General features: G+C 30.3%; 1 protein-coding gene across 2 annotated transcripts; it reads left to right on the forward strand.

Moving 5' to 3' along the window:
- Positions 1-1,101: 1,101 nt before the first annotated feature.
- LOC122512741 (kinesin-like protein KIF16B) lies at positions 1,102-27,335 on the forward strand. Of its 2 annotated transcripts, none has more exons than XM_043628779.1 (9): positions 1,102-1,207; positions 3,587-3,768; positions 5,433-5,733; positions 5,890-5,984; positions 18,204-18,310; positions 18,375-18,649; positions 19,740-19,917; positions 21,039-21,208; positions 21,919-27,335. In XM_043628779.1, the coding sequence occupies exons 2-9, from the start codon at positions 3,722-3,724 to the stop codon at positions 26,416-26,418; spliced, it is 5,673 nt and encodes a 1,890-aa protein (XP_043484714.1). In that variant the 5' UTR covers positions 1,102-1,207; positions 3,587-3,721; the 3' UTR covers positions 26,419-27,335. The 2 variants fall into 2 exon arrangements, with proteins under 2 accessions (XP_043484714.1, XP_043484710.1); XM_043628775.1 differs by lacking the exon at positions 1,102-1,207 and adding an exon at positions 1,644-1,707 and having other exon boundaries at positions 3,591-3,768.
- Positions 27,336-27,712: the final 377 nt, after the last annotated feature.

Raw genomic sequence — 27,712 nt, forward strand, 5'->3', positions numbered from 1 at the left:
TTTGTAATATTTCAAGCACCACATTTTCATATACCTTTCGCAATCTTTGAAATAAGGTGTTGTAAGCTGTCAAAGAATAATTGAGTTTTAAGATGAATAATGAGTTAGTTCGTTTACCTACTTTTGAAAATAAAAATAGAAAAAATGAGGAAAAGACTTCGCAAGCAAAAATCTTTCAGAAAATTGAAATTTATGGTAAACTGCGCAAAAAATTGAGTAAAAAGAAATTTAATCAAATTTTCTAATTATTAATTAATCTATTAATTATTAAATTAATAAGCAAACATAATTTATAAGACAAATATTGATTATATAATTTTATGCAAATTTAATTCCAATCTGTTCATTGACTGTAAACTTATTAAATATTTCGTATTTTGTAATTCTGTTTGAAATAAGTTAATAATATTTTAATATTATTTTTTATTGATTAATAACATTTTTTCATAATATTATTAATTAATAAATATTATTTTTTAATACTAAATTAAAATTATTATTCAAAAATTTTTTATATACTTTATTATTAATTCAATATTTTTGGAAGACATAGTTAATATAAAATTAAGAAAAAGAAGAAAGAGAAAAAAATATCTAAATTGAAAATTAAATAATTTATTATTTTGAGTGCGAAAAAAAAATTGAAATTAATAATTATGTCTCCATGTGCCATATATATATATACACTAGCTCAAGAGCGTTATAATGACGATTCTCTCTCTTTGACTTGTTCTTCTACGATCTATGAATATCCTGAGTCGGAAAAAAGAAAAGTACAGCCAAATGGGGTCTCAGGGACCCCACTACCAAGAAGATCACAGCTGTTCATTTTGGTGGGGTAATTCTCATGAGAAGACGTTGGATATTTTCATCTCAAATAGTATAACACGTGCTCTCTTACCGCGTACACTCGCGATTTTCTCCAAAACATTTTTCTTCTTTTAAATACAATCAAAAATAAAAATCTCATTTTTTGACATTCCTTTTAATTAAAAAAATTTTTTTTTTTTAATTTGTTACTAAATCTTTTTTATTTGTGGAAAAATTATTTTTAATTATTATTTTTCTTTCTCTTTTTTTTTTTTTGAATGAACGGAAATATTTGAATTTCGCGCGAAATTTCGAAATTTTTTCGGTTGTAAATATTGAAAAATTATTTATATGAAAGTTGTTTCCGCAGTGAAATTATTTACATGAGTGAAAAATAGTAAACAATTTTTATTTCTGTAAATATAGAAAAATTACATTTTTTTCTCGAATAGTGATAATGAGAAATGTTTAAAAATTTATCTATTTATAAATTTTCAATTAAAAAAATGACAATTATTATTATTTTTTTATTAATTTTTGAAGCCAAGTGTGTTTTTTCGGCTCTTTTTCGACATTCGAGGAGAATGTGTGAATCGTTCTAAAAATACGAGTGTATATACAAACGACGAGTGTTTCTGTAATATGAAACTGAAACTCACCTAAAAATCAGAAAGAGAGAAAAGAGAGAGAGAGAGAAAGAGCGAAAGAAAGCATTAATGATATATCAAATGATGAAACAAAAAAAATGCTATTCAGGTTTTTGAAATAAAAATAGGATGCGCGAGAATTGTGTTTCGCATTTTTTCCCTGTGTTATCTATACTATCAAGTTTAAAAAGCTGAATTACAAAGGCTTTTGTTTTATTTTATTGTAAAAAAATATTAAGCAACCAGCAGTGTCAGTTTTACAAAATATTTAAAAAATTAAAAAATGTTTTACAAAAAAAATTTTTATTTTTTTTCTTAAATAATTAAATTATTTACCTATTATTATATTTCATAACTCATTAAATTGAAGATTTATTATTTAATTTGACAATTTTTAACAATTATTTAGTAATAATAATGATAATTAATAATTAGTGGTGAAAAATAAATAATTAGCAATTAGTAATTTAATAACTAGTAATTAGCAATTTAATAACCAGGAATTAACAAAAATTATTATTATTATTATTATTAATATTAACCAGTATTTAATAATTAATTATTAATTAGTAATTAATTACCTTAGTAATTAAAAAGTAATTAGTAAATTTGAATTAGAAATTAACAGTTGATGACTAGTAATTAATTTTAAATAATTGTTAATTTAATATAGTTAGTATTAATTATTAACTTATTATCGAGTTTGTTAATAATTGTTATTAATATTTTTACTATTAAAATTTATTAAAATTATTGATAGAAAATTAAATTCTTTCAAACAATTTTATTAGAATTTTGTAAATGATTAAATTCTTATGAAGAATTTCTTAAAATTTTTATGAAAATAATGTAGTTTTTTGAATAATTTTAAATGAAAATTTTGAAAATAATTGAATGAAACAAAGAATTTTTTTTAACTTTATAAAAAATAATCGTGTCTGTTAATAATTATAATAAAATATTTGATTATTAAAGTTTATTGAATTTGTATTGAAAATAATTAAATTCCTGGGAAGAATTTTATTACTTATTAATAATAATTGAATTGTTTCGAAGGATTTATTAAAAATTTTTTAAATAATTGGATTCTTTCCAAATTTTTAAAAAAAATTGAATTGTTTCGAAAAATTTATTAAAATTTTAGAAAATATTGAATTTTTTCGAAAAATGTTATTAAAAATTTTTTAAAAATTAAATTATTTTGAAGGATTTATTAACATTTTAGAAAATAATTGAATTCTTTTGAAAAATTTTATAACGAATTAAGAAAAAAATTGAATTCTTTGGTGTAAATTTTATTGAAAATAATTGAATTTTTGCAAAGATTTTACTAATTATAAAAATAATTGAATCGAAGGATTTATTAAAATTTTAGAAAATAACTGAATTGTTTCGTGTAAATTTTTTTGAAAATAATTGAATTTCTGCAAGATTTTATTATTTATGAAAATAATTGAATTTCTGCAAGATTTTATTATTTATGAAAATAATTGCATTGTTTCGAAGAATTTATTAAAATTTTAGAAAAAAATTGATTTCTATTGACAAAATTTTATAATGAATTAAAAAAAAAATTAAATCCTTACGTGAAATTTTATTGAAAATAATTGAATTTTTGCAAAGATTTTACTATTTATAAAAATAATTGAATCGAAGGAATTATTAAAATTTTAGAAAATAATTGAATTCTTTCGTGAAATTCTATTAATGTTTTGATGAAGATAATTAAATTTTTGCTAAAAATTTTACTATTTATTAATAAAAATAATTGAATTATTGTGAAGAATTATTTAACAAAATTTCCAAAGTATAAACAATTATAATTAATTAGGTACTCTATAAGTGTACCTATCTTTAAAAGTTTGATTATGAAATTATTCAAAAATTCATGTTTGAAATTAAAAAAATTTGTAATTTGCATAATAATTATAAATTGAATATCACGTTCCGCGCGTAACATTTGCTGGTTAATAATAATTAATAATTTAATAATCAAAATTGACAAATGGTTAAGTTCTTAATTAGTAATAAATAATTAAATAGTTTATTTATTGAACATTTTATTTATTAATAAATTTTGTTAAATTTGTAATTCTATAATAATAATTAATATTTATGATAATAAATAGATAGTGAGTGTAAACAATAATTGAAAAAAATTAATAAAAATAAACAAAAAAGCAAACAATAGTAGTGAAAATTCTGCAACAATAGACTACAGTGCCAATGAATTTGTTAGTGATTAAAATTAAGAGGATGAAGAAATGGCCAACATAAAAGTAGCTGTACGTGTCAGGCCGATATCAGAACGGTAATATATATATTTTTTTTGCATAAACTTTGGTTTAAATTCAGAAAAAAAATTTCTGCTTCCTAATTCTGTTAAGTTTGACAAAAAAAAATTTTTATTTATGGAATTTTGTATAGTAAATTATTTTTTCACTTTCGGAGTCGCTAATCACGACTCTCTGTCCTGATTTTGAAAATCTAATATGGCGGATCCAATATGGCGAACGACTTTTTTAAATTCTCAAATTCACTTGAATCATATAAGTAGGGATTTTTTTTCACAATTTTATGTATTCGAAATACTTTACAATTGAATTAAAAAATATATTCAACTTTTAACAAGCGCAATAATAAAAAATAATTAATTAAGTAATAAAAGTCTTGGACTTATTACTTAAATTATATATGGCTTTTAAAAAAGTTCTTTTATCATAATAATTAATTAAATTTTATAAATTTTAATTTTTTTTAAAAAGTAAAAAAATTGTTAATTATGATTATTATTATTTAGCAAGAAGTGGTTATTGTTGATAATAAAAATGTAAATAAATAGACTTGATATTTCTGTTGTGTCGGGAGTTAAAATTAAAATATAATAAATAACATTATAGTCGGCTGTTTACTTGCATGAAGAGCTATTTATATATATAGCTAAGAAGGGTGGAAGTGAAATAGAAACAAAACGCCATCAAGAAGGATGTGACAGTCTTATACACGCATAAAGCAGGGTCACCGGAAGTTCATGTCACTAAGAGAAAAAAAAATTCACGAAAACAATTTTTGCAAATTAAAATATACGAAAAAGTCTTTCCCAATTTTTTTTTTCAATTTTAAAATTGAAAATATTCAAAATAATAATATTTTATTTAACATTTACCAAATTTATAATTTTTTAAAATTTGTTTTCTTTTATTCTTGCTTTTAATTAAATTCCAAAAAATTACGTAATAGTTTATTTTATCGTTGATTAATTTTTGGAACATATCTGCCAAAAAATATTATTTCTATTTAATTAAAGTAATTTTGATTTTGAATTTAATGAGTCAAGTGAAAGATCAAACGAGAGACTCGTAACATTTGGCTTCAACGATATTTTCTAGTGGCTAAATAGGGCACAGACAAGGCGTATAAATACTGCTAAATAGAGAATCACGAATAAATTTCTAACCATCTCTCGAAACATTGGAATAAAATTTTATTTTCAAATTTTCAATTTTGTTTTATTGATGAAAAATATTTTTGCAAATTCAATTCTGCAGTAAAATATTAGTGCAATTATTTTTTTAATTTCTAAATTTTTACCTTCTGTTTTTTTGGATTTTTAAAATTTGTTGTCAGATTCGCAATTACTGATCTCAAAAAAACACCCCGAGTGACGAGATTAAAAAAATCAATGATTTCTATAATAGTTCGCCGTATTGGATCCGCCATTTTGAATTTTCAAAGTATAACATCAAATTCGTAATGAACGACTCCAAAAATCCGCGAATAATATATTTTAACCAAATTTAAATAATTTTTAAATACTTGTTCTCAATTTTAAGTAAAATAATAAGTACCTATTAATCAAATTTGAAATTGTTTTAAACATTTGTCCTGAACCCTCAACTAAATCGTCAGCCATCTTCTAACCGCCATTTTGAATTTTGAAAAACTAATTGCTTTGAATTTATTATTTTATTTTAGTGAATTGAATTTCACTGGATCAAAAATTGTCGTTCGTGCGCAATCGAATGAAATATCGTTGACGAATTTAAAGGTTTCATCATGGAAAACTGGCGATAGTCGAGAGCGCATTAAAACTTATGGCTTTGATTATTGTTTTGATTCATCCAATTCGGAAACAGAGAATTATGCAACACAAGCGAAAATTTATGAAACCCTTGGAGAATCGGTACTCGATTCTGTCTTTACCGGATATAATGCTTGTCTGGTGGCTTATGGTCAAAGCTCGACGGGCAAAACATATACAATGATGGGTAGCAAGGTACAACATTTCATTTAAACAACCATAAAAAATAATTAGCAAAAAAAATTAATTTACAATAATTAATTTAAAAAAATTAATTTACAATAATTAATTTAAAACAATTAATTTAAAATAATTAATTTAAAAAAACAATACAAATTATTTTTTCTACAGGATGATCCTGGACTAACTCCAAGATTATGCAAAGGAATTTTCACTCGTATCACTCAAGAAGAGGATAATGCCAAGACCTATCAAGTTTTCGTGAGGTAAGTCATATTTTGTATTTAACAATTTTTCCTATCTCGAGACAAAACAATTTCTTTTGTTTCATATCTATGGAAAAGTTTCCATTTTATGGATCAAAATTGAGACTTTGTTTGAAATTGAATAGCATGCAGTGAGGAGATAAAGATTAGGAAAAAATATTGAAAAATAATAGAGAACATATTCAAAACGTCAATTTTTTAGTTGTAATGGTGAAAAAACGTTTATTTTTTTCGTGACTGGTGTGAGTTTAGAGTGCAAAAAGAAAATTATTCCTGGAAGAAATTTTGAAATTATATGATTCGCATTTTCGAAAAAATATCTCATTTATATTGTCTGTTGAGAAAATTACAACTGATAATATAGTGTAAAATTAGTAAACATATTTATGTTTCCGGAGCTTAGAATGATAATTAGACTTAATTTACTTTTTGTGTTATTTACGGGGACGAAGAAAACTAGAATGATTAGATTTTGAATGATAAGAAGTTGTGAAGGTTGAAGGCGATATTAGGCGAGGTTGTTTTGTATGTGAAAATAAAATTCTGATTCGGAATTAATTTTTATTAATTAGAGACACTCGACGGATTTTAAGGAGAGAAATGTCTGTAAAACCTTCGCTTGACTTCTAGAAACATTCCGATGGAATTTATGTTGTAATTAGTTTTGAAAAATTAGGAGAGAATGTTTTGAACTTCGACGGAATTTTTACTAAAATTTGTTCGTTAAAAGTCTGCAGATTGTTTTAGTTGAAAAGTCTTATTACACTTGTATTTAGAGAGGATGAGTATCTCTACTAAATAGGTTGTATTTCGAGTGGTATACTAAATTAGCCCAGTATTTAACCACAAATAAATTTTTGTTAATCTTACCTAATACTGCTTCCTGAGATGCTGCGTCCATGAACCTTGTAATATTGAAGTCCTTCTTCCTTGAAGATACTACGTCTAATAATCTGTTTAGAAGATGTTATCTCCTAAAGGAGTTTTATAAGAAATTCGAGTGGTATACTATTTTAGCCCAGTATTCAACCACAAATAAATTTTTGTTAATCTTACCTAATACTGCTTCCTGAGGTGCTGCGTCCATGAACTTTGTAATATTGAAGTCCTTCTTCCTTGAAGATGCTACGTCTAATAATCTGCTTAGGAGATGTTATCACCTAAAAGAGTTTTGTAAGTATTTCGAGTTGTATACTATTTTAGCCCAGTATTCAACCACAAATAACTTTTTGTTACTCACCTAATACTGCATTCTGAAGTGCTGTATTTATGGAACCTTGGTATTCTACTGAACGACTTCCCAAACCCACATTGTCAATACTTCGAATCATGTTGGTGAAATGCGACAGGAAAATCTTTTTTTCAGTGACACCTTTAATTAATATCAATGGGACCCCTTTTTATAGACAGCAGTTCTATCTAAAACTTAAGGAATGATTTTTCGTCCAAGATTAAAAATTTTTCTCAATTCGTGGTGATTTACAAAAGTTAGCTCAGTATTCAACCACAAATAACTATTTGTTAAACTTACCCAATACTGCATCCAGACGTACTGTATCCATGAAAGTCCTCCTTCCTTGCAGGTACTATCTTTAATAATCTGTTTAGAAGATTCCTCCTCTAGTTTCAATGGCGTCTTCTTGAAATCCTTTTCTCAATCCCTTTTCCTTAGTGTGTCAGTCTAAGCAATAAAGTCAAAGAATTTTATCGTAATTTATTAACATAATTGAAAAGATAATGCGGTAAACTTTTTTGGGAATATTTAACTAATGGTAAATATTGTGTCACGGTTAACATATTAATGAGATTTGAAAGAGGATGTTTGTAGTAAAATGGCAGAACAGGTACACTAACTTAGCCCAGTATTCAACCACAAATAAATATTTGTTAATCTTACTTAATACTGCTTCCTGAGATGCTGCGTCCATGGAACCTATTGATTTCCTTCCTTGAAGATGCTACTTCTAATAATCTATTTAGGAGATGTTAACTCCTAAAGGAGAATTTTAAGTATTTGTAGTGGTGTACTAATTTAGCCCAGTATTTATCCACAAATAACTCTATTTGCTAATCTTACCTAATGCTGTATCTTAAGGTGCTGTGTCCTGAAAACTGTGTATCATTATTCCATTCCCGATGAGGAGTAATCGAAATCAGTATGAATGTAATTAACTGCTTCTCCTTTTCATTGTCCATCAGTTTTCTTCTCTTTAAAAATTGTCTATCCTGTAGGGAAAATGTAAGTAGCTGGAAAAGGAAGTAGTTTGTAGCTGCAAAGGAAGTCCATGCTAACAGAGGGATTTTTCCTTTTGTGTTCCGAATCTGGAATTAGAGAGTTCTCATCCAAAATCAAAAAGCTACTAACAACTATCCGATCCTTATTGATATGGGTATATGAGTTTCCTATCTCCATGGCGGAGAAATTTAGGATTTTATATTTTAATTTACAATATCTCAATATTCTGTATTTAATTTCCCATTACAATACAGTTGTTTTTGTATGAAAGCTTAACTCGTTACTATTTAATCCAATTTAATTGTAACAGGAAATATAAGATTCATCCGCAAAAAATGAATATTTTTGAAATACAAAATGTTTAAATAATATAGTGTTCTTTTACAAAATTAACGAGGATGTAACGGAGAACATCATGGAAATTCCATGCGATAATACTGAAATATAGTATTTCCGCAAAATATTTTCACGCAGTTGGAATATATATATAAAGAGGAAGGGAGGAAATCCAATATCAATTATTGTCCATAGAATATAGAGAAACATTCAAACAACTAGCCAGACAGAGACGAGGTTACTGTCTGATTTGATAACTGTGGGAAAGCCAACACGTTGGCCTGCGCTTGTAGTTGAGATATTTGCTATATAGTAACACACAGCTGACGTTCCCAATCATTGGAAACTATTTTATGCGCGCCCACCAAGGGCTTCAAATCTCTGGTTTTGGATTTCAACTTCGAACTATAGATAGGATGCTTCGTGCTGTCACATATATTTCGAATCGAATACCACTGCAATTTTCAATCCATCAATGATTTCGCGCTATTTAAGTGGCGATCAGGACCGGCCTCTGGAGAAAAGAATCGTGCAAGCACCAGATATCGACTCGTGTCGCCGTGACCTGAAATATAAGAATTGCTTTTAAATCTCAATTTCTGATAAAAAAAAATAGGGGGGAACTATAGTTTTAAGGTTTCTTGTAATACTGTTTTTTGTTCTTCTACCTTTTTTTATTGCTTAGTGTATGGGATCTGTTTTTTATATTTCAATCTTTTTGAATTGGACTTTGTTAGACTTTGTTATATTGAAAAAACAAAATAATGAAGAAAATTAATTATAAAAGATATGGGATCTTTAATAAAATTGTTTACATCTAATGTATTTGGAGGATAAAACCGTTAACTGTTAAGCCTAGAAGTGCCTCGAAGCTGTATGGTCACAAACCTAACAGATATTATTATAAAGACGCTGGCAAAGAACATAAAAACGTACAATCTTTAGGATCATCTGAAAAGAACATCAGAGGTCAGTATCGTCAAATGACTTCCAAATAAGGAGGGCGTCAAGTTTTTAAAGGTTACGAAACACCAGCGGAGGATGGAGCACTAGGTAAACGGAAGAATATTCTTAGAGTTTATTTGTGGTTGAATACTGGACTAATTTAATGGAAACAAGAAGTTTTACTGATGCTCAAGAGTGCACGATTTGCAAAGCTACTTAAATTTTTCAATACCACAAATCATTTTTGAAAAATTCGATTCAAGTAAAAGGTGTATCAGGTTTATCATCTTGAGTCCAGTCAGTAGTATTTTAAAAATTTCCATTAATGAATATAAATAAGTATAATTTTGAAACGACCTCCAATTAAAGATTCTGGTAACAAATTAAAAATAATATAAAGCAAAGATGAAGAAAAGTCCTCTTCAGGTAACATCGTTTACATAATGTGAACTATAAAAAATTATTGTTTCACTGTGTGGAGGGTGGTGAGAATGGAAACTTAGGGTTTGAGTTTGTAAGCTTTATGAAACTATATGTTGCCTTGAATGTGTCTTAAGCGTCAGTGCCTCGTGACTCGCATTCCTAGGTGGTCGTAAAAAACGTATCGCAATTAGAAACTAAGATTCTTCCTTTTAGTTCGTTTAATTTTGTGATGTTTCTCTTATTGTTATACTATGTTCTAGTGCAGTCTTTTTAGTTTGAAAACTTTTTTTTACTACTTTTTTTCTGGTTTTGTGCGACATTATTTTTTATGTCATTTTTCATGTCCACTTTCAGTGTGAGTTTTAAAATATTTAATTACCTATGATAATTGCATTGAAATAATTTCAATTCTCTAAGGATTTTTTATTCTTTTAATAATTTGTGAGATAAATCGGTTTATTAAATACTTTTGAGGAATATTTGTCATTATTTTTGCAACTGTTATGCTTGGAAGAATTAACAACAAATTATCTCCTTCACATGTAATCAAAATTGTAAGGATACCTCTAATTTTTACACAAAAAATAAGTATTATCTTAAAAGCACGACAATCTTAAAAGTATTTAATATTAAAATTAAAAATATTAATAAATTAAATATTAAGTTAATATTAACAATTACTATTTTGGAATTAAACGGAAATGAGTGTAAGTGTATGAAACTGATACTTTTTTAAAGTGGAAGTGTAATTATTCGGCCTTGTTAATTTTAGGGGTGGAAACTTTTTTTTCACAATAAGCTCCTGATAACCTCAGATCTGTACTTTTACAGTTTTTATTCTAGTTTTATCGAACTATAATGTGTTATCAAGGTCATCATTCTGGAGGAAAAAAGTAACCTGCGACGTCAATATTTCATAAAATTTTGTAAGGCTACGGTAATTGAGGATAATCGCAATAAAAGCAAAAAATAAAATTTGAATTTTAAACAATTAAAATTAGAATTAAAATACATTTTCTTATTTTTGACGGTATAATAAATGTTTTTATAAAATATCAAGAAGACCGCGTACTTAGTTTATGTAGGGGTGAACAAGAGTCCTAGGAGACCCATTAAAAACCACGCTCTTTGGCTGGACCGTTTTTTATTCTACGGAACTGTTTCTAGACTGCACTTTGTCAATACTTCGAATTACCTTGGTGAAGTTCGTTAGAAAAATCTTCTTTTTGGTGTCGCTTCGATTTTTACCAAACGGACCCTTTTTTTGTAGGTAGTATTCTACCTAAAAGTTAGGTACTGATTTTTTCCACAAGATTATAAACGTTTCCCAATTTGTGGTGAACTACAAAAGTTAGCCCAGTATTCAACCACAAATAAATTTTTGGTAATCTTACCTAATACTGCTTCCTGAGATGCTGCGTCCATGAAACTTGTAAAATTGGAGTCCTTCCTTGAAGATGCTTGAAGATACGTTTAATAATCTGTTTAGAAGATATTATCTCCTAAAAGAGTATTTTCAGTGTTTTGAGTGGTATACGATTTTAGCCCAGTATTTAACCACAAATAAATTTTTGTTACTTACCTAATACTGTATCCTCAAGTGCTGTATTTATGGAACCTTGAGCTTTTCAAAACCACCTTGTTAATACTTCGAATCACGTTGGTGAAATTCGTCACGAAATCTTCTTTTTGGTCACACCTTTGATTTTAACCAGAAGGATCCCTTTCTATAGGCAGCAGTTCTACCTAAAACTAAAGTTGTGATTTTTCCTCCAAGATTAAAAATATTTCTTAATTCGTGGTGATTTACAAAAGTTAGGCCAGTATTCAACCACAAATAACTGTTTGTTTATCTTACCTAATATTGCATCTAGACGTACTGTATCCATGAAAGTTCTCCTTCCTTTCATATTGCAGATGCTATCTCTAATAATCTGTTTAGAAGATTCTTCCTCTAGTTTCGACGTCATTTTTTTGAAATCTTTTCCATATTGTCTCAGTCTAAACAATAAAGTAAAACAATTTTATCGTAATTTAACAATACAATTAAAAAGAAAATTGAATTTTTTTCTGAAATATTTAACTGATGGTAAATATTGGTACAGTGCAGTGTCACGTTCAACAAATCAATGAGATTTAAAAGAGGATGTTTGCAGGAGAGAGGGAGAGTTATTTACCTCGAAAGGGTCGCCAATGATTCCATTAGTGCAAAACGTTGATCGAAATTTCATTGGTCGTAAATTCCAATGATTATCAGAAATACTTAATGGGTGGTATCGGGAGCTTGACATTGGGGAACGATTGTGGTCAATAGCAGGGACGAGTGAGGAATGCGATCACTTTCATTTGCTGTTTCACAGGAGGGAATTTATTTCTTTTTTCTTTTCAAATGAATATTTTCCTTGATATGCGAATTGTTCTTCCGAAATACCCAGTTATATGTTAAACCTGTTTAGAGATTTTCAGCAGTAGCAGAAAAATTGGTCAAAATTGGTCATATTGGAAATAATCAGAAACAGATTAATTGTATTCTGAAATAAGATTTATCCAGAAAAAAATTTATTTATTGAGAGAAAAATTTTAAAGGGTAAAAATAGTATCGTTAGCAGAAAATTAAAATTTTTGATAAATATAGTTATCAGCATTTTAGAAAGTTTAAAATGTAGAGGTAAATTTGATTTTAACTGCGGCCCTTTGTGTATTTGTCATGACGATATTACGGACGTGTCGTTCAAACACTATAAATTCACATTTAGGTGGGACTGCCAGTTATTAAAAGCCTCGGGTTTTCAAGCGTGGAATTGCGGGTTGAACTGAAGTGGGTGTTTGGTGTGAGGATGGGACACGTTGGATAGGATAAAAAATATGGGCGTCTGTCCATCAGTGTCCAACGGCAGTTAAACAAAATTGTGTTTACACGAGTCTCGACGCGTTGTAGATTTTATTCCCAAAAAGCGAGCCAGATAGAGATGAAACCCTTTTGAAGTTAGACAAATACCGTTCTCAAATTTGATTTGACAAAACTTTTTTTGTTAAATATTAATTCTTTATTAGTACTGTAAATTTTAACATATATATCAAATCTAAGCCAATAATGTACTTTTTTAAGTACTACTGTCGAATATTAAAATTTTTATCTTCTTGAAAAATGTTTGTGCTTTTTCGAAATGATAGAATTTAATACCATCTTTTTATTAGGAGATTATAATAACAGTGTTATATATGACGATAATGTCCTTGGCTTTGTGAATCGGGAACAAATCGAATATCAAAACGATGCAGTGGAATATCATATAATGATTCCTTTATGAGAAGGTATAACAGTATTGACGGCATCAGTTACATCGAGATAGTCGTTCACCTAAACGTTTGTTCGAACGTGATAGCCTTCTATTTGCTTCTATTTTACGCGCGCGATCATCATCAAGAGCACGCAACGCGTTAATATGTATTATTAACGGAATTTTCGAAATTATTTTACTATCGTTTTAAATAAATTTAATTACTTCAGTATTTTTTAATTTGATAGTTATTTTTGGCTTCTTTTACTGCTCTAATTCTAATGGAGATTATTGTCATCTTCTACAAATTTGAATGACAAAAAAAGGTAATAGATTTCGGTATTATTCTTAGATATATTTGTGGTTGAATACTGGGCTAATTAAGTGAAACCAGGAAATTTTACTTCTATCTTAAAAAGATATGATAAGGTAACATCATTTATAGAAGTATATCACCATATTTATTTCGTAGTTTATAAATTTGATTCGGAAAATTAATTTCGAATTGACATCTATATCCTTTAATGTAAATTGTATCAAATTCTAATCTACCTTCCAAGTAAAACAATTAAATCATTTTATAATTAAAACTTTGACAATAGATGCAAAAATAATTGTGTCCGAGTGACGCTTTATTGAAACGAATGAAGAAATAAAAACATTTTTTTAACACAGTTTAATCTATTTATTACAATATAAACAAATTCAGTTTATAAATTGTTAATGAAATAATACATTTTGTATTATTATGAGGAAGCCTTTGTATTTATATTGTTGTTTGAATTCACAATGAAATGAATGAAATAAAACCGAACGAATGCTTTGAAATGTTTTTAGAGTGAAATCAAATTAAAAGTATGAATACATGAATATCTTTTTGGTACGGATAAAAAAAGTAATTTAATTATTTTCATTTAGAGCTTAAAAGTAACATTTCAAAAACCACGGAAAAATATTCAATAATAAATTCGTTTTTTTCAAAGGGCAATACAATTATTTTAGTTTAAAAATAAAATTCATAAAGAAAGGATTTTAGGAAATTTTACCACTTTTGGATAAAATTGATAATGCTGCCCTAGGATCGATGTTTAATGATGATTATTGCTTTCAAGGTTTTAATTCCAAAATAAAAATTCAAGTTCCAATTGATCTGTTTGATTTATGAATATTGTCGGTTTTACGAATTAAAAAATTTTTAAACCATGTTTGTTCTTCAATATTAACAATAAAGTTAGATGAAATTTTTTTTATTTTAATTTTGACATGCAATTTTCTTTCTGATATAAAAGAAGTCAGTTACTATGGAAGTTTTCTGGGAGAACTGTAAAAAACCACGCTCTTTGACTGGAGCATTTTTATCCTACAGAACGGCTTCTCGACAGCCGTTTGTCAATACTTGAAATCACGCTAGTGAATTTTGTTGGAAAAATCTTCTGTTTGAAATCACCTAAAATTTTGACTAAAAGAATCCATTTTTGTAGGTAACAATTCGACAATAAAATAGGCAGATTTTACCTACAAGATGAAAATTTTTTTCAAATTCGTCGTGATCTACAAAGTTAGCCCAGTATTCAACTACAAATAACTTTTATTCTAGATTGGAAATATTTTTTAATAAAAGTCTGGTTTTAATTTTAGAATTTTATTCCGTTCCCTTTAAATCGTAATAGTTTCAAAAAATAGGTCAATTGAAAATTTTCTATCTCGAAAATAAAAAAAAAACTTTGTAACACAATTTTTCTAAACGTGAAGTGTGAAAAAAAATTTTCATTTCTTGATTGGTTTTTACTCTGAATTTAACTAATTTTTAGTTTATATTGAGAGATTTAATTGATCCACATTCTGAGTAGATTTGTAGATAGCAATGGTAATCGAAATTGCACGGATTTTAATGAAAGCTCCCCGGATTCTATCGATCAATCAGCCATAAGTAATACAGGGGCTTTTGATGGGTTATACATAGCATTGAAATGAAAAGCTTCTATCCACATGCTATTCTCCCGAGTTGAGACGTAATTACATTAAATGCCTAATTGCTGAAAATAGCAATTAACATACCACTAATTTCTCCTTAACACGTTTCATCTTATTTAGATAATTTTTTCTTGGTTATCAATTGGGTACTTGCAGTACGATAAGGAGGATTGTCGATTTTATGCAATTGTGACTAGTGCTGGTTAATAAATAAAAATATAATTTGATAAATAAGTCTGATAAAATAATTATAATAACTGAAGAAGATAGTTGCAATGGCTATTATAATTGGAACTACTTTTTTGTTTATGATCAGAAGTGGGAAATCTATTTGATTAATTTATTTTATTACCTGGATGTTGATCCTAGATTATGTGAGGCTGATCGCTCTTGTTCTGGTCGACCTACAAAAAACCACTACCGTCTTCAAGTGGATTCTATGTTTACGGTTTATGAAACTACCTTTCAGCTTTAAACTTCGCAGGGAAGGTCTTATAAATCCAATCATGTTGTGTCCCAGTTTCTCCAGTTGATCCGCTTCCTCCTGGTCAGTGACTACAACGGCGAGCTACATCCCTCGCCTATTTGGTCCAAAGACAGTGATGTTCCTGCTTCTCGAGAACATCTAGCAGCCTCTGCTGTACCTCATCTTCCTAGGTAAGGTAGTTGAGGATCGCAAGAGTAGCTCCTTGATTCACCGACTGAACATTGCCTATGCTTTCATTAGCTTCGATGATCCCAGAGGTAATAGCTTCTTTATTGGCGTCTCCTCTGATTTGTATCAGTTTCCCTTTCTTGTCGGCCTTGTCCGCTTGGTCCCCACTGATATCAAGTCGGGCACTGACTTGTAGAGACAAAAGAGATTATAAACTTCCCGCTCTAGACCGAGGAGCCACTTGGAAGTGTTTCGAAACAGTTTTTATGAGAACCGTAAGATAAGTCTACCAAAAAACTTCGATTGCAGTATCTTGACTCCGTTCCTATAGAGGATCGTAGAACTTCGTTTGAGATTGGATCATTGTCATCTCCATTAACGTTACTAAAGAAATCAGCTGGAGTTTTGAGTTTTTGATCCGGTAATGTTTTAAGGACGTTCTAAAGACATACCACGTCCCAGTGTTCTTTGGGTGTTCATCAGGTAATATTGGAGTGACTTTTCCAATGTTCCTTCATGTACAGGAATATAAAAAGCAAACTCCACAACTGTTAGCAGTCCGCCCCAATCCTCACAGTCGATGGCGTACTGTTTTACATAATCAGCTAATACAGCACGACTTTTTTCTAATGCTCCATTAGTTTAAAGTCTGTAACCACTCCTCATCTAAGTCAATCGGTGACCTTAGCAATTGTTTAACTTAAGAACATTCTTAGATTTATTTGTGGTTGAATACTGGGCTAAATGATTGGAAACGGAAATATTCCCAACCTTTCTCTAATCCTCCATCTATTTAAGGTCTATGAGCAGAGGATCCCTAATCCTCTTCCTCAGTGAACTTAGCAATTGTTAAAATTAAGAACATTCTTAGATATATTTGTGGTTGAATACTGGGCTAATTGACTAAAAACAGAATTAATTATCTAATTATTATTCTCAAAGTTGTACCACTGATTGCGAGGAATGATTAATTTATAGAAAACGATTAGAAACTGATTTATAAATTCTGAAAAAAACCGTAAGATATTTAAAAACACATTTTGTAGTATGAATTCCAATGTGAAAAATTGAAAGGTGGAAAAAGAATCTTTGCAATTCGATTTTCTTTTATTTTTTTTTCACCTAGAGGTATCTAACTCGTAGTTCGAAATCGATTCTTATTCCCTTCAGTTTCAACCCCTTTAATGTGAAACAGACACGAAAGGCTGTGTTATACTTGACGTTTGGTTTTCGTTTTTGCCAATGAATCTCTTCTCCTCTTTCTTTTCCTCTCGCACTCTTTCTCTCTCATTCCCTGTAACAAAGACTCTAAGAAAACTACTTGAAAATTTTGAATTCGTAACTTTAAATGAAAGATTCTAACACCTTCCAATTTTTTAAGGCTGAAAAAAAAGAATGTTTTCTAAAATTAGTATTTCGAATAATAATAAAAATAATAATATTAGTAATAATACAAATAGTAATAATATTAATAATAATAAAAATAGTACTAATATTAATAATAATAAAAATAATTATGATAATAAAAATTTGAATTAGGTTTGTTTCAAATATTTCATTCTACATAAAAAAAATCGTAAAGGAAATTGAAGTCCTGACAAATATTAGCATTTCGCTATATAATTTTTATGATAGAATTCATAAGAAAGTTTGTAGAAAACATTTTTTCAATTATTGTTGTAAGAAGAATAAAGTACTGGGAAGTTGTCATAAAAATAATGCCTTCGAAGAAAATAAAAATAAGTGATATTTACTTTCATTTATTGTCCTCATAATTCAAGTTCTCTAAAAAATAGTTCTTTTTTCGAATTTCTTAGAATTTTTCTTCAGAATGGTAGTAAAATAAATTTTCCAATTAGTATTTGATTTGTCAACATTATGTTGACGTTGGTCTGAGATAAAAAAGTTTCTTGTTTTGACCTTGGATGTCAAGGGTCAGGAATCCTGGAATTTCAAGTACTGAATGAGTCTTGCGTACGCTTCCAAGAGTTGGAAGTTCGATTTTCTAATTTCCGGTGTTCTCGTTCTCATTTCAACTGGTAAACATTTTGATGGGCGTCTTAAAAGTGATTGCCGAGCTTGCGCCGCTAAAACTTAGTTTCACTTCAGGAGGAGTAGGTTTAAGTTCCGTCGAGCTTTTTCTTTACATCTAAAATTTTCCCTTCGGTGAGCAAAATTTCTCCTCTCCCATTTACAGTTAAAAACTATTTAACGGGAGATATACAACTCCAGGAGTTGGTAGAAAAGGATATTTTTTGAAATATTGCATTGGAAGTTTTTCTATTTAAAAGTGTACATTTCTTTGACCATGCTGATTTCATTTTACTATTAAAGGCGAAAAAGTTGAAGATGATACTTTTTGGTTCCAGTTATTTGGAGATCTACAACGAAAGGGTCAGGGACCTCTTGAAACCAAGAGCAAATGCCAGTGGTCTCAGAGTTCGCGAGCACCCCCGTTTGGGTCCATATGTTCAAGGTACGAATTGTCTCTAATTTTTTAAAAAATTTTCGGCAATTCGATAAAATATTTTTAATTCCAGGCCTAACACGTCACAAAGTCTCCAATCTGGGGTCGTTGATGTCTTACGTGGAAGAGGGAATCAAAGCAAGAAAGACAGCCTCAACTCTACAAAATCCAAATAGTAGTCGTAGTCACGCATTGCTTACGGTCTCCCTCGCACCAGTTTCGCCAAACAATCATTCAGCAACAGCTACTGCCAAAGAAAAGGATTTTCATCGTGGCAGTAAATTGCATTTGGTCGATCTGGCGGGCAGTGAAAGTGCAGCCACGTGCAGTGGGATTCATCGACTAAAAGTGAGTCATCAAGTATAAATATATCTCATTATTTATATACGCACTAATTTCTAAAATTACCCCCCAAATAATTTTACCAAATCTATTAATTTTATTTCAAAATTTATTTTTATTTATTCCTATGCTATTTTTACGATTTTTTATATTACACATCCCAATTTTTTTCTATCAAAATATTCGATTAGTTGTCAAATTTAAATTTGATATGAAAAAGAAAGTTGATAAATGACATCTAAATAATGAATCCATTAAATTGCAGTATTCGATTTGGTGACCATATTAGAACATGAAACGTCGCCTTAATTCAAAATCACCTCCATAATAAATTCAAAAAGTAATTCCTGTCACTCAAATATCCTATTACAGCATTGCACGAAATATAGACGATTGTTTTAAGCGTTTTGCATTCAGGAAACATTGTCACGCGATGGAAGCATATATAGTCTATTTAGCCAAAACTAACATTTTGATTGTTGTTATATTGAGTACTTGGGGAAAAATTATTTCACTCTGTTCACTTTAAAGGTGGAATTTACTTAAAGGGTTATAAAAGAAGTAAGAGGCAATTTAAAGATTTATATTAAGTAGAATGGAGTTAAAATATAATGTCGAAATTTTTAGGGCTTAAAGGAGACGTTCTTGATGATTTTTTTGATGATCGTTTTTATGGTTTTCTAATTTTTTATATTGTTCCAACCCAAAGAGGATATTTTTTGCAAGTAGAGTATATGTTGCAATAATTAATCCTGTTTGTAGTTAATTAGCCCAGTATTAAACCACAAATATATCTAAGAATGTTTATAATTTTAACAATTGCTAAGTTCACTGAGGGACTTAGACACTTAGATTAGGAGTCCTCTGCTCATAGACCTTAAATAGATGGAACATTAGAAAAAGGTTGGGAATATTTTTGTTCCCAATCATTTAGCCCAGTATTCAACCACAAATAAATCTAAGAATGTTCTTAAGTTTAACAATTGATTATATCAAATTTAAAATGCATCTTGGTGTTGTAAGCAAGTTTTTTCTGTCTGTCCCACTGTGCCTCTCTAAAATTCCATTAACTAACAATAATTTTCATTCCCAACAGGAAGGCGCAAATATCAACAAAAGTTTGGTAGCTCTGGGAAACGTGATATCAGCACTCGCTGAAAGAGGCTCCAGTGGAAACGTTCCCGGCAGAAGATTTATACCTTACAGGGATTCATCTCTCACCTGGCTATTAAAAGATGCTCTCGGTGGAAATGCAACCACAATTATGTTCGCCAGTATGTCTCTATCTTAATTTACCGAACAATAAATTAACATTTTTTTTTTGAATAAACAAAAAATATTCAACTAATAAAAAATTTCGCCCAATTTACCTGGGAGATAATTCAAACTTTAAACAAATTCAAAAAAAAAATAATTCAAACTAATTAAAAAATTCTAATCAATAATAAAATTTTGATAAGAACTTTATAAACAGAGTTTGGGAAAGGACGAATAACAAACATTTTTCAAATACATACGAATAAAGAATGTAGGATTAAATCGGTTTCAATAATTTTCCAGGCCAACTAAGATGGAGTGATTAGAATACATAAACCAAGGTAGAGAATGTAGTTCGATTTTTTTTTCTAAAATTTTTTTTTTTTGTAAATTAGTTTGAAAACGTAGTAGTAAGCTTGATGACATAATCCTTTGACGAAATTAGTACGTTAAAAGACGAAAGGATCAACGTGAATATTGCCTTTGTAGATAAATACTCTAAATGCTGTATTTGCTCTAAATTACAATTAAGTAGTATAATATAATTGAAATATTTCCTTGCAGTATCCGGGAATTAAGACTCCTTGCCTTATTCTAAAGAATTTCTTTTGTCATATCGACAAAATTCTCCTTTTATTTTAGTCATCGCACATCACAAATCGTAACGCACTTTAGTACAGCACAAATTAAATGATTTCAATTTTTTTTTTCACTTTTTGGAAAAGAATATTTGAGTCAAGAAAATTTCTTTCCTTTAACTCTTAGATTTTTTGTATTTCTTTAATTTTTTCCCTCTTCGTTTTTATACGGTCCATTAAAAATCATTTTAACAAACTGTCCTAATTTTGAAAAATTCAGAAGATTATTAAAGATTTTAAATATGATAGGAAAATAATTATAAAGCTTAATAATTATTTTTTTAATATTTTGGAAGTAATTCAGGGAGCAAGGGAAAGAATAGAGAAAATTAATCTTGTTAGTGAATTGACACAAATCTCTTTAATAAACGTAATAGCATATAAATGTATATACATATATAAACGTACTTTGTAGTTACAGCTTAGAGAAATTGAAACGCGTAGAAATTGAGGGTTGCGGGAGAAAGTTTTAATTAAATGAAACACTTTGTCGTTTACAGCAATATCGCCGGCGAGCGGGAGTTACAACGAAACCGCTCATACACTACGTTTTGCCCAGAGGGCGCAAAGTGTGGTTAACAGACCTGTGGTCAACGAAGATCCCATAGCCAGAATTATTCGTGAATTGAGAACCGAGGTTGCAAGACTCAAATCATTATTACTGGAGAAAGTAAGATTTTTGTTTTATTCTACAATTCATTTTGTTTTATCATAGGAAAAATCTTTATATAGAAAATAACAGAGATAAACTTTTTAGAATTAGTAAAATTTTATTGCAATGGGGATCCTCACAGCCAAACTTGACCAGTAGAGTGCAGCACTACTATAAGATTTTATGGCGCAAAATTTTAAATGTGATTTGTTGCATAATATTAATTAAACAATATAAATGGTTTTTGTTCATGTAAATGAAGAATAAAATCATTAGATCAGAAATATTGGTTATAATAAAGTACGGAAAACTATTTAAAGATGTTGGGAGATTCAAAATTAAAATGTGTTTACAATATTTTTAATAACAGGCAACATAACCTCAATTTTTTTTTATCTATACTTTTACGATACTGTGACTTGCAAAACCGTCTTTTTTCCTGTGACACAAATTCCTCACCCAAGTAATTCAATTTTTAACTTTTCACAATTCCAAAAAAAGTATTTATTTACTTCGCCCATTTGTTTGTAAAACAAATATGACTTTTCAAGAAATCAAAAATTAAGCGCTAGACAAATCTTGCTATAGTGCTGCCATCTGAGATTAGCTTTACATATAATGATCCCTATTCCAAGAATTTCCAATTTTTTAAATTACTATTTCCCATTGGGGATTTTTATTTTCTCAGTTCGATGATTTAATTAATAATAAACGCTTTTGTCTTTTAGGAATTAGGGGGATTTGCAAAGTCTCCGTGCAGTTGTGGTCATAATTTAGAAGCTGAGTTTGAGAAAGAAGATCAAAAGGATGAGCAAGTGGTGCCTTTGACCCGGATATCATCGTCCCGCCTTCTTGGAGAACCAAAGGAGATTATCAAGCCTTCTATCAGAAGATACAACTCGAATGAATGTCTAGTGACACGTGATACTAGACCCTCGAATTCCATCAGAAAGTGCGGTTCCTTTGAATCAATCAGTCCAAGTATATCCTTTGCTAATGAAGGAAGATCCTATCGTTCAGAGCCATCAGAACCGCTCAATTACCAAGTCAACGAGCCAGTCTTTGTCGATATTCCAACATTAGTGGCCGTTTTGATCAAGCCCGAGAATTCTTCTCAAGTGCACTCGACCCAAATTGAAGAAGTCTGTAACGATGGACTATTGGAGGGATTAATCGATACCAAACTCTTTAACAATCTCCAAGACTTGTCATCAGAAAATGATGATTTGTCCACAATTGATGGGAATTTAAATAAAATCGTCGAGGACACGGATGTTTTGACTAAAATCGATAAAGATTTTGTCGAATCTGAAGATTTTACCAACAGGAAGGATAATATTAGATGTTCGGATGACAATCATGAAATTCATGAAATTAATACCAAAGAATTGGGAAAGAATGAAATAGTAAATTTAGGTAACGTAGTTTTATCTGATTTGAATACTCAAGTTCCGACACTTTCCGAGAAGACAAAGAAGGAGAAAACCGAGCGACCGAAGGAAAAGGGAAAATTAAGGAAACAAGATTCGGTCGATTCGAGAAAGAGAAATAATCTCAACACCTCGAGGATCTTTGGTTCGGTTGATGGTCTTTCGAAGAGAAAGGAAGAACCCCTGATTCGTTCGCCAACGAATCTTGAGAATCGGGCAAATTCCGAAAAATCGAAACGATTGAATAATATCAAAGAAGTCGAGGATCGAAGACCCAAGGGCGGAAATTATTGGCGGGGTTTAGTCACACCGGGCAATAAGGAACTACAACGAAAATGGAGCAACGATTCCGATCGCAGTCAAAAGGAGACCCATAAGACTAAAAATCCCCTAAGGAAGTACAGTATTGATGATCTTAAACGTAAGACTAGTAAGGACAGCAGTTCCAGTAGCTCGAAGGAGGATCAATTAATCTCTAGCAATTATTCCAGAAAGAGTTCATTTCAGGATCAAGACAGACCCCATACTCCAATTCAGAGAAATCGTCGAGCTGAAATTGTGGCCGCAGTCACTGAAAGACTCTACTCAAGTGGTAAACGATCAGACGAAGGAACTGGAGCAACGACTCCAGTTTCGGATTACCGATCACCGGAAAGTACAGACGTTAAATTAGCCGCTGTCACTAGAATGCGTTTGCAGGAAATCTCAAGAAGAATGTTGGCTAAACGTAGAAAAATTTCTGCCGATACGCAGACTGATAATACTCAAACCGTTAGAGTTAAGGATAAAGCTTCTCTCACCGATGAACCGAAAATTGTTCAAAAGGACGCCGAGGTATTGACTGATGAACACGAAGTTTGCGAACGATTGTCCCATGGGCATCAAGTGTTGCGTGTCAAGGAGCGAGCGACTCTTACCGAAAAGCAAAAGACTCCCACCGTTAGATATAGGGACGCAGGAAATATCACTGACGACTGTGATGAAGATTTCGATCTCCATTCGCCACGCAACGATTCCGGTATTCTTTCGGACGATACACAGAATTATGCAGACAGCAATATCTCCGAAACGTTGGATTTTGGCGAAGAAAGAAGAAGTACTGAAAGCTCCACGAATACGGTGGGAGGGATTGAAACTAGCGTTGACGGCACTGCCCAAACGCGACCCGAGGATCTGAGAACGAAAGAAAACGACTGTTGTCACAGACTCCATGAATGTTGCTACCGTCGTCATTCACAAAAGCACGAACACAAATCTACTTCTGGTAGCGAAAGCAGTCAAACAAATGAAAACGGTAGTATTAGTAGTAATCAAAATCTTCAAAACAATCATATTCACTGTCAGAAGCAAAATTGCAAAGACAAAAGTGTCATATCGATTAATTTACCGGACATGATTAATATCACCATAGAGTCGCCGAATATTTTAGAATCTAGAATTTCCGTCGCTGACGAGGAGGAATTGAGGACCAATTACAGAGATCGTGAGGTGCAGACTGAGGAGAGGAGAATATTCACCGAGGACATAAATCGTTACTACAATACAAGACCCAGTCAAACCGATGGTCGAACATTCAGGATAGAGAACATATTTCAAGAACCAAAGACCATAAGGATAACACCCGATTCTAGAATCACAAATCGAATAAGAATAGTCTCGAGTATTGAAGATCCAAAAATGAATTTCACCAAAACAATCGGAACATCAGGACAGAGAATAACTTCCAGACGATGTCTAAGTTTTCACTCACCATTAAAATCCCTCCGTAGAAAGTTTTCCCTAATCCGTGACAGACCATTTACGGATAGTTATTTTTCCCGACGAAGTCGAAGTTTCAGTCCACATTGCAGAACACCATTTGTAACGGAGGGTTTTCGAAATCGATATCCATCGTCAGAAATGATATTAAATCCGGTACAAGAAGTTTTACTAGAGCGTGGACTTCTATTTCCGAGGAATCAGATTTGGAGTGCTAGTCGTTATTTTCGTACCACACCAGGCGAGATGAATTTATTCAATGGTAGACGATTTCCAAATGTTGACAATGAATTGAGAAAGGATTCCTATTTCTCGGATGACAGTTTGGATCTTATGGAGGAGAAGAGCGTTGAAGATCCCTGTCAGCCTGATCTTGTCGCCCATACCAAGGAGAGTTCAAAAATCACCGAAAACAAAGTTCCCGATGCAGTGGAAAACTTGGAAACTATCAAGAAGAAGAAGGTCTCATTCTCAAATCCAAGTATCGTTGACAATCAAAGTGCAGATCAGAAACTTCCCCAAACACCCAAACCGATAATTAAGAAGAAAATTTCGTCTGTGGATTCTAATTCTCCGGATGATGAGGAACCGAATACGTCGATTGCGGGTATTTCGGAAATGGACGAAAAAATTTCTAAGGAACTTGAAAAAAATTCAGAGGAGGAAAGTTTAATTACCGATCGGGATGAACCGACAGGTGGAGATATTCCGGCAGAAAGTTTGGAAGATAATGGAGAGAATTCGACGGAATGTGAAAAAGATTCGACGGTAGCTGAGGGAGACAAGACGATTCAGTTAATCGAAGAACAAGATCCAGAGGATCAAGAGAGGAGGAAGGAGGAGGAGGAGGTTCAAGAATTCGAGGAGAGTGGAAAAACTGATGAATTAGAAGAAAAGAAAAGTGTAGGACCTCAGAATATTTTGCAGGATTATCTAGACGAGGCAGTGACATTTATTCGGAATGTTCATTCGGTTAATGATTACGCGACTGCTACGAATTTTTTGAAAAAATATTTACGATCTACACGAGGATCGAGACGACTGCCACAGAAAAGTAGAGATTACGTGGAGTACGCTGGTGAAAAAATAAGCCTAACGGACGATACCGATCAGTATTTACTCGATGAGAACATTGAGGTACCAAATAAAGCTTACGAGAAGTGCCTCCAAGGAATTGAGAAATTAGAAAAGTGCATCGAAAAAGTAAAGGACCACGAAGTGTCATTGAAGGAAAAATATGGAATTGGAACCGAACCTGCTGGTGCTAAACACGTTTTAGCAAATTCCAATCAGGATTTGTTGGGGTACCTCGACAACGATAATGACAGTGATGACAATATTCTCAACTCCGACGTTGATGAGAATGATACATATCGAAATTCAAATTCCGTTAGAGGGAATTTTCAAGATATTGACAATGATAATTATAATTGGAGTTATCGACATATCGACCCTGGACTATTTCCCTCCCATCAGAGATCCCAATTTTCAAGTCATATGTCAAACTCACAAATTGGTGGTAATTACAGATTATCCAATAGTTACAGATCAAAATATTCAAATCAAAAGTCAAAAACATTTGATAATTTTGAAAATTATCTAAAGGAAAATAAAAGTTCGAGAACGACAAAAAATTTTCCATCATCAAAAACAGAATCATTCGATAGACATTTTGGTAGATTTACTGATTTCGATGATAGTGAGAGAAATTGTTCACGTTTGTCAAAAATCAGTCCTCTTAGGAGATATGGACCTTTTAATGGTACTTTTCGGGTTGATGATGATGATGATGATGTTTTGGGGAAAAAATGGAAGAGTCCAGCATCATTTCGACACAGTTCACTTCCACGTTTGACAAGTTCGTCTAATGAAAGTTTCAGTTCCAGTGAAACAATTGCAGCAAGTTTGGAATCAATTGACAGTGTTTCGAATGTTAGGGAACAAATTAAATATCCCGGCAGTCCAAGGGCAAAGTTTCTTCAACTATTAAATGAAAGACGGAGAATTGTTGAGAATAGTCGAAGAGGCAACAAAAGTTAAAAACAAAAAAAAAAGTTTAAGACGAATATTTTCACACAAATATAATTGAATCGCGAGACTGAAAATGTGTATTTTTGTAATTTTCATAGAGACAATTCTGCTTCTTAATTGATTCGATTTTCTTTTTGTTTGTATATAAAAATATCTTCCCCTTTTTGGTTCATTGGAAATTTTTGATGAAAGATCCAAAATGAGTCGAAAAAAATTTAGAAATTGATGCGCAAACGAATACTCCGAGATTTTTTTTTTTTTTTTGAGAGAGGCATTGATTATGATTATAGAGTCAAATTTGCAAAATTCAAAATGGCGAATCCAATATGGTGGAAATTTTAAAAAAATGGATTGAAGTTACTTGAAAGTCGTCAGTCAGGAATTTTATATATTCGCTGATTGTAAATTTAAAATTCAAAATGGCGGATCAAATATGGAGGGAATTTTTTTTAAAAATTCATCAAAATTCACTTTAAAGTTGTCACTTGGGGGCTTCTGGACTCGCTGATTATGAAATTGATATCTATTTTTCAAAATTCAAAATGGTGGAAATTTTTTTAAAAATTAATCAAAATTCACTTTAAAGTTGTCACTTGGGTACTTCTGGAGTCGCTGATTATGAAATTGATATCTATTTCTCGAAATTCAAAATGGTGTCAATTTTTTTAAAAATTCATCAAAATTACTTTAAAGTCGTCAATCGGGAATTTCTAAAATCGCTGATTGCAAATTTGAAATTCGCTTTTTAAAATTCAAAATGGCGGATCAAATATGGAGGGAATTTTTTAATTTTAGATTTGCATTAATATTCGAACTTATTTTTAATTCTATCTTCTTTGATGAATACTTAAAAAAAAGGGGAAATGAATACATTTTTTCAAATTAATAAGAAAAAAAGCGAGAAGCGGAAGATTTATTGTACTAACAATTTGTTATGAATTTTTATAAATTAGCTATTTTTATGTAAATTGCAAAATTTTTTCTTACATAAATTTTTTTTCAAATATTAAAAAAAGGCTTTTTTATGAAGATTAGTAAAAAAATAGAATATCGTTTTTTAATACTGAAAAGAAAGAAAAAAATTTTTTTTTCCTACCTTGAAACAAACGTATGCGATAATTTTATTCTTCATTATTAATAATGTATGTATATGTATAGGTATAAGTGTAAATTGTAAAATATTTTAAGTGATTTGTAACACGTGTTAAATTATCGTTAATAAAATGAAATTAGTTTTTAAAAATTGTTTTTCAATCATTCAGGGTAAATTATTATTATTTAAAAACTAATAATTCAAAAAAAG

Source organism: Leptopilina heterotoma, unplaced genomic scaffold (genome assembly GCF_015476425.1).
Source record: "Leptopilina heterotoma isolate Lh14 unplaced genomic scaffold, ASM1547642v1 Lhet_1, whole genome shotgun sequence".
Lineage (NCBI taxonomy): Eukaryota > Metazoa > Arthropoda > Insecta > Hymenoptera > Figitidae > Leptopilina > Leptopilina heterotoma.